This window comes from Piliocolobus tephrosceles, chromosome 5, assembly GCF_002776525.5.
Source record: "Piliocolobus tephrosceles isolate RC106 chromosome 5, ASM277652v3, whole genome shotgun sequence".
NCBI classification, from domain to species: domain Eukaryota; kingdom Metazoa; phylum Chordata; class Mammalia; order Primates; family Cercopithecidae; genus Piliocolobus; species Piliocolobus tephrosceles.
Genome location: NC_045438.1, coordinates 135480062 through 135487310, shown reverse-complemented (window position 1 = coordinate 135487310; position 7249 = coordinate 135480062). Strand labels below are relative to the sequence as shown.

The window sequence follows — 7249 nt, the reverse complement described above, 5'->3', positions numbered from 1 at the left end:
AGATAGATAGATAGATAGATAGATAGATAGATAGATAGATAGATAGACAGACAGCTAGCTAGCAGGCCGGGCACAGTGGCTCACACTTGTAATCCCAGCACTTTGGGAGGCAAAGCGGGAGGATTACCTGAAGTTGGGAGTTCAAGACCAGCCTTACCAACATGGAGAAACCCCATCTCTACTAAAAATACAAAATTAGCTGGGTGTGGTGGTGTGCACCCATAATTCCAGCTACTCGGGAGGCTGAGGCAGGAGAATTGCTTGAACCTGGGAGGCGGAGGTTCTGGTGAGCATGAGGTCATGCCATTGCACTCCAGCCTCGGCAACAAGAGCAAAACTCCATCTCAAAAATAAATAAATAAATAAAATAAAAATAAAAAATAGCACAGCACCTTGCTTTGACCCCAGTTGTCTGTGAGATACAGACAATCTTACCACCTGGGCACTTCCAAGACTCTGTCTGCACATCTTTCACTTTCTACTTTACATTAGGATTATACATGGCAAATCCGCCCAGACCTCCTGGAGAGCAGAATCTACATCGGATCATCTTTGCGACCCTTAAGGGTACCCAGGGCCACCCCAGAGATTCTGATTTAATTGACCAAGCCAAGCATGGGATTGAATGAGGTTTCAGTATATTTTAGAAACCTCCAACAGGATTCTTATTTCCAGCGTGGACTGAGAACTGCTGAGTCCTAACTCATTCTTGGTGCTAATAAGTATTAAGTCAATGAATAAATTAACACAGTGCCATCTCTTGATAGTCACAACAGGAAAGGCAACTGGGAAATAGTATGCACATTTTACAGTTGGAAAAACAAACTCAGAAAGCAAAGACCGTTCTCATCATCACCTCAGTGGAGCCAGTAGCCCTAGGAAATATTCCTCCCCACCAGAGACAGCTACTGTCTACACAAGAGCAGTGTTCCTCAGCTTCTGCCAGGGTGGGGGCTTGAGACTAAGAATGGAGGTATAGGCAGAGGTGAGGGTTTCAGCGTGGGTTTCAAGTCTGTCTCCCTGGTTCTGTGGGTAATTCTCAGGAGGGTGGAGGGAAGGGAGGGTGCAGGGTTGGCCTGTCCATCAGGCTGTGTCCCTTACATAAAATCCAGGTAGAAAAGCTAAGAACTCTACAGGTATTCTACCCCGGAATACCCCGCCTCCACTGCCAGGACGGAGAGCTCCCAGATATCCAGGTCAGATTCTCATTCTTGAATTATCTGCACAGTCCCTTCCACGTCCCAGCCCAGCAAAGCTTCCGATCCCTGGGCCTCAAACTGCAACGCACCCTGCAATGCAATAGGAACCACCCAATCTCCAGCAGCGTCCATCCGCCCACTCGAGCCCACTTGTTTGCGGACCACAGAGCGGCAGCACATCCCCACACGCGGCTGTCAGGGAAGGTCAACGCGCTAAAGTCTACGAGCCTTTGCTTTGCGGATTGCCGCAGCGCCGGGTGTGGGCGCAGGTGGGGCTAGAGAGCTGGGTTTTGAAAGAGTGAACCGCAAAGCTGAGGGTGCCGAGCAAGACATAGATATGGCAGGAGCAGAGAAAACACGCTCCTGCCTCTGAACCCCTCCCACCTCGCATCACCTGACAAGTCTCTCCAGGTCTGGTGTCCGGAAACTCCACCTCTTCAAAGCCCCGCCCTTCGAAACATCAGAAAGTAACCCCCTTGACCGCCCCGGCTCTCCCCCAGCCCCCCGCCAAGCCGCAGTATTTTTTTTTTAACTGGGTGAGGGCTAGAAGGAGCGGTAGAGATTGATTCATTCTAGCCAAACACCTCTCTTAACAAAAAAAGGAAACTGAACCCCGATTAGCGAAATGTCTTGCTCAAGTCCATAAAGCGAGACCACCGGCTGATCTGGACCCTTAGAATCTACCCACCCTTCTCCACCTCCCCTCCCCAGCTACCTGTTGCCATGGTGATGAGAACAGGCTCCTGCTGAGGCTCTGGCTGTCGTCGCAAGAGGCTGGAGAGGCTGAGGACTGGGCTGGACATACTGACCATCAGCCAAGCCCCATCCAGGGCCCGCGGGCAGTTCCGCGCCGGGGTCAGGCCGCTGGCCCAGTTCGCAGAGGCGGGGAGAGGGACGAAGCGGCTCATCTCACAGTGTGGTGCGGGGGCGTCCCGGGGGTACCGCCTGAAGGCAGCCTGGAGGGAGCCCGTGGGGTCTGAGTGTAGAGAAGGAAGTTGCAGATGTAGAGTCACCGCCGGGAAAGGGGCTGGAAGGGCAGCGTTCGGGGAACTTCAAATGCACAGACTACCCTATAGTGAGACTCACTTTATATAGGGGGAAGCTGAGGCCCGAGGTCACTGCCGGATCTAAAGAGGAAGGGGTTTCGGTGGAGGCGACAGAGGTAGGGGAGCGGCGAGTCCCTAAAGACTCACCGTGCACACTGAGGTAGAGCTCAGGGTCGAGGTCCGGCCGGGGCGGCGGTTCCCCCTGTCCCTGGCGCAACAGCAGTGCACCGGGTCTCTTGGCCAGGCCCTTTCCGCTCGTATCCTCCACGAACCAGCACTCGATCACCGCGGGTCCTGCCGAGACGGCGGTCGCCAGGCCTGGCGTATAGGGGCGCGAGTGAGGGGCGGCTTGGATATCTGGTGACCTGCCCACTCCCACCCTGGCGTCGGCTCCAGTGGGGCCACCTCCCCCCGCTTCCCTCTAGTTCCTGGGCGATGAGTCGCGGGGTTCGCTCACCCAAAGCCACAGCGAGGAGCAGGGACAGCGACTTCATGGCTCTACGACCTCCTCAGCCAGCAGCCCTCCTCTTCCTCCTTTCACTTTCACTTTCTTCCAAAGGGCGAAGGGAGGGGCGGTGGAAATCCCCTCTCTGGTTAGGTGAGGGTGCCTGGGAGACCGGTGTTTCCTCACAGGCCAGGCAGGGACCCGGGAAGATCCTCTCCAGGTCTCACCAGGACACCCCAGTCTTACCGCACCCTCTTGGACTACACAGCAGCCCCGAGTTCGAGCCCTCCCCAAGCCGAGGCACCCACCCCCCGCTCCCCAACTCCTGTGTGTGCTCTCCAGCATCCACTTGCCCGAAAACCATTACTCCTGCTTTCCCCCATCTGTGCCGCGTCCCCACCAAACACACGGGTGTCGGGAAGCCAAGTAAATGACCAATAAATATTTTAATCACTGTTAAAAAAAATAAAAACCTTGTACTCCTAAGACTTACTCCCTCCTTGTCTCCACCCACTCTTCCATGAGAACCGAGTTGGGAATTTCCACGGGAAGTGGGGGGGGGGGGGGGTGGCGAGGACAGAGGGTAGAAATAAAGAGCGCATCCTTGAGAGGGGGTAGGTTCTAGGACAAGGGTGGGGCTCAAAGGCCTGGTCTCCACGACAACACAAACACAGACTTCAGGCACAGACTACAACCACCTGACCCCTGACCCTGTGACTGCAAGATGCTCAACACGCCCCCTCTCCTACCCTCCATGTGCACCCCACTCTGGAGCAGGGGCTTCAGTGTACCCATCAGAGGGAAAGGAAGGGTTTAGTTCCGGAAATACCTTGGGAGGGAGGGGTTGAGTAGTAGAATGGGCGGGTGATGGTGCAACTGTGGTTCCCCTTCCAGAATATATACAAGTCCACAGAGATAAAGGAAGACAGCGTGGTGGGAGATCACCCGGGGGTCACAGCGCCCTTGTATCGTGCTTATTCCCTTTCCCGAAAGCTACCCCACCCCAGTAGCCTGCCCCTTCAGTTTGCTCCTCCACCTCCACTGAAGCCCATCTCCACCTTGTGGACGCTGGGTGGGGACCAGACACGTCTACTGGACGGGGGCGTGGCCGCACTCGCTTCGTCGCCGCTGCCCCCGCCCGTTCCGGGAGACTCTCTCTTGGAAGGTAAGGATGGCCCCGTGGGCGTCCCAGGCCCAGGTCCAGCTCCGCCCCCACCCAGGCGGTGCCGGCGCTCACAGTGTCCTCGGTGGCGCATGAAGCTGTCTCGCCACATGAACTTCTTGGCGCAGACGCCGCACTCGTAGGGCTTGAGACCTGTGTGCGTCTTCATGTGCTCAGTCAGATGGTGCTTCATCTTGAACTTTTTGTTGCACACGGGACAGTCAAACGGCCGCAGATTGAGGTGCATGTTCACGTGCCGGTCCCGCATGCTCTTGTGGGAGAAGGCCTTCCCACAATGGCACAGAAAGATCTTATTCCCGTCCCCGCTGCCAGTCCCTCCAGGGACCCCACCAACGCTACCCGGCACACCCAGGCTCCCCACCGACGTGCCCCCCACAGTCACTGCCCCGTGTTCTGCTTGGTTCCCTGGTGGTTGGCCAGGAGCCTGTGAGGAGGAGGATGAAGACGACGGGAAGACCAAGATCTGGTTGCCCTGCATGTCCAAGGGAAGAAGTGGTCGAGGAGGGTGGGAGGGTGCATAGGAAGAGGGAGTTGGCCCCCCTGAGTCATCAAGACTTGCCCCAGGACCCCCACCCTCATATGGACCAAAGTCATTGGAGGACTCACAGAAGTTAACCTGCTCCTCTCCCTTGTCTGGGGGCTCACTCAGGGTACGGACATCACTTATGCTGAGGGTAGCCTCAGGCCCTCCCCCCATTGGAACCCTGGAGCTACCCCCTAGTTCTTCATCTTCATCATCCTCACAGGTCAACACCAGGTCTTCCTCCTCCTCTTCCTCCTCCAGATCTGGGTCTTGGGGAACCAGCGGTGCTGGTGCTGGGCAATTACCACCTCGCTTCACGTATACCCAGTGTTTCTGTGGCATGATGCTAGGGGGTGTGTAGGTGGGTCTCCGGAGCCCAGCCCCAGGAACCACTGCCCCCCTCCCATCCCCACCATCATCGCACAGCTCATCTGCCTCCAGCAGCAGCTTTCCAGATGTGGCCCCCCCACTGCCAACGACAGGGGCTGGGAACACAGGGCCACCTCCTCGACGCTCCCCACTGCCCACTGCAGAAGCTGCAAATGCCTCTTGGGAGGAAGATGAGAAATCAGTGGACTCCCTGGGGCTGAAGTAGTTGCTGCTGCTGGGAGATTGATTCTCACTGGCCCGGCTGGAGGCATGGGAGCGTGCAGAGCCCATGGTAGCAGGGACCACAGTGCCCCCATTCCCGGATGGGACCCCAGCACCAGGGACAGTGACAGAGGTGGCTGCAGCAGTAGTGATGGTGGTGGTAGCTGAGGCCCGGCCTTCTCGGAGTAGTTCAGTGCACTTGTCCACAATGTGCCACATTTGGAGCACAGACCCCACTGTGAGGAAGTTGACAATGTCAGCAGCAGCCATGCTGAGGCGGCCAGTGTAAGCGGAGGCTAGGACAGTCTCAAAGGCGCCTGGGTCCATGACACTGGGCAGTGAGATGGAGGTCATGCCCTTGAGTAGGACCTGATCATGGAAGTAAGGGGAGGAGGCAGCCAGGACAGCCCGATGAGCCCGGAACTCACGGCCCTGCACTCGGATAGACACATCGCAGAGCTGGCCCTGCAGACGCTGCTGATTGAGGGACTCCAGGAGGGCACTGGTCACCTCAGGGAAGGACACATGTACCACCGCAGCTGCTGGCAGGGGTAGTGGGGGCGGCGCCAGCGACAGCGGTAGGGGAAGTGCTGCCCCACTGGGAGACAGAGGAGATGGCTCCATGTTGTGGAGGGAGGGGATACCCCCCCAGCCACAGGAACAAAGAAAGGAAGAGGGCGGCCGGGGGGGTCTCTGGGAAGAAAAAGAGAAAAGAATAACGATAACATCTCATAACGACACAGCCCATTACAACTCAAAAATATGTTCACACTCATTATCTGTGTAACTCCCCACAACAGTGAGGTAGGTATTCCTCTCAACCCCATTTGACAGATGAGGAAACTGAGGCTCAGAAAGATTACAAGATTACCCAAGGTCACACAGCAAGTGGCACCGCCAGCAAACACAGGTATCTGACAAATCCTGTGCCCTTTCCTTGGAGGTTAGAGAAATAAGGTGCTCTTAGGGGGTGGAGTGGCTTCCTTCGGAATTATACCCTATTTCCCATTTACCTGGGAGCCTGACATTCCAAAATCTACCTTTTTGGTGTTTTGCACCCACTTTTTGGGAGGGGGCAGGGCAGCTCCGCTACTGAAAACCAACCCTCGCTCCATCTCCCCTCCATGCTATGACCCCCAAGCTCTCTCGTCGTCCACGCCCCCTTTACCCCAGCTTCTCTAGCCCCGCCCCTTTCCAGGCCCGCCCCCGTGCCCCGCCCACTATCGGGCCTTTCGACCCCGCCCCTTGTCTACCTCCGCCCACAACGGACCCCGCCCCCCCCCCGCTCCGCCCCAGGCGCTACCTCGGCCTCTTCTCCCACCCGGAAGGCGCCCCCCAACCTCGCGCGTCCCCGCTTACCGGGCCGCGCGCCCCCGGGCCCCCCCCGCCCCTCACCCGGCGGCCAGAGCAGCAGCCTGGGCCCCTCCCGCCGCCATCTTGCGCCGACTCCCTCCGCCCTCCGCCTCCGCTCCGCCTCCCGCCCCTCTGCCTTTAAAGGCACAGCCGGGCACCCCGCCCGTGCCGCTGGGCAATACTCGGCCGACTCGGCCACTTTGCCTTTAAAGAACCGTCGCCTCATTCCACCTTAAAAGATCAGGTCCCCTCCTCCTCTGGGAACTCAGGACTTGGTTCGGCCGAAGCATTTATTCTCCTTTAAAGCTATAAGCTTGTCTTTTCCCATTGGCGATGGGTTCAGGTATCGTTCCCCAGGCTCCGCCTCTGAGCTGTGACCATTAGCTGGTTGGTGGGATCTAATCGCCCTCTTCCTAGCTCTTTACAGCCCCCTGAAGCCCCGCCCCCTTTCTCCGGGCCTGGATTGGCCAAATAACCTTGAAGTCGGCCCCTCATTGGCTTTTTCACTCCTACTGCACGAAGTGAAAAAGTAAAGTGCGTTAAGGCGGCTGAAGCACTTAAAAAAAAAAAAAGTACAGCCTGAACAACATGGCGAAACCCTGTCTCTACAAAAAATACAAACAACAAAAACAAAAAATTAGCCAGGTATGGTGGCACGCGCCTGTAGTCCCGGCTACTCGGGAGGCTGAGGCATTATCACTTGAGACTGGGAGGTCCACGCTGCAGTGAGCTGTGATGGCACCACTGCACTCTGGCCTGGGCGACATAGCGAGACAACAACAACAAAAGACCAGGCTAGAAGGGGCAGATCGGGACTACCCCGAGGATATTGGGCTAACCCTGAGCAAGGGGACAGCTAATGCCAATCTGTAACAGTAGAAGGACAAGAAAAAGACAGTGATACAGTAA

The 7249-nt window shown here is 56.9% G+C and overlaps 2 protein-coding genes across 5 annotated transcripts in view; both read right to left on the bottom strand.

Moving 5' to 3' along the window:
* The window catches only part of TAPBP (TAP binding protein), a 15043-nt gene extending 12110 nt beyond the window's left edge, over nucleotides 1-2933 (bottom strand). The window contains exons 1-3 of one of the 2 annotated variants that reach the window (XM_023212498.2): nucleotides 2703-2933; nucleotides 2393-2563; nucleotides 1915-2175 (exon numbers count right to left, since the gene is read on the bottom strand). In XM_023212498.2, coding sequence (XP_023068266.1) covers nucleotides 1915-2175; nucleotides 2393-2563; nucleotides 2703-2739 — 469 coding nt within the window. In that variant the 5' untranslated portion in view covers nucleotides 2740-2933. The remainder of the gene's footprint in view (nucleotides 1-1914; nucleotides 2176-2392; nucleotides 2564-2702) is intronic. The other variant, XM_023212499.3, reaches the window with a different exon arrangement.
* ZBTB22 (zinc finger and BTB domain containing 22) lies at nucleotides 2838-6758 on the bottom strand. Of its 3 annotated transcripts, none has more exons than XR_004228959.1 (2): nucleotides 3184-6141; nucleotides 2838-2853 (listed from the first exon to the last, which is right to left on the bottom strand). XR_004228959.1 is itself a non-coding variant. In XM_026449479.1 (2 exons), exon 2 carries the CDS (start codon nucleotides 5609-5611, stop codon nucleotides 3710-3712), a length of 1902 nt encoding a protein of 633 aa, XP_026305264.1. In that variant the 5' UTR covers nucleotides 5612-5680; nucleotides 6572-6758; the 3' UTR covers nucleotides 3118-3709. The 3 variants fall into 3 exon arrangements, 2 of the variants coding, with proteins under 2 accessions (XP_026305264.1, XP_026305263.1); XM_026449479.1 differs by lacking the exon at nucleotides 2838-2853 and adding an exon at nucleotides 6572-6758 and having other exon boundaries at nucleotides 3118-5680; XM_026449478.1 differs by lacking the exon at nucleotides 2838-2853 and adding an exon at nucleotides 6347-6433 and having other exon boundaries at nucleotides 3118-5680.
* Between the last annotated feature and the right edge of the window lie 491 nt (nucleotides 6759-7249).

Coding starts and splice junctions, on each gene's coding strand:
- ZBTB22 (XM_026449479.1), bottom strand. CDS start 5,611: ATGGAGCCATCTCCTCTGTCTCCCAGTGGGGCAGCACTTCCCCTACCG.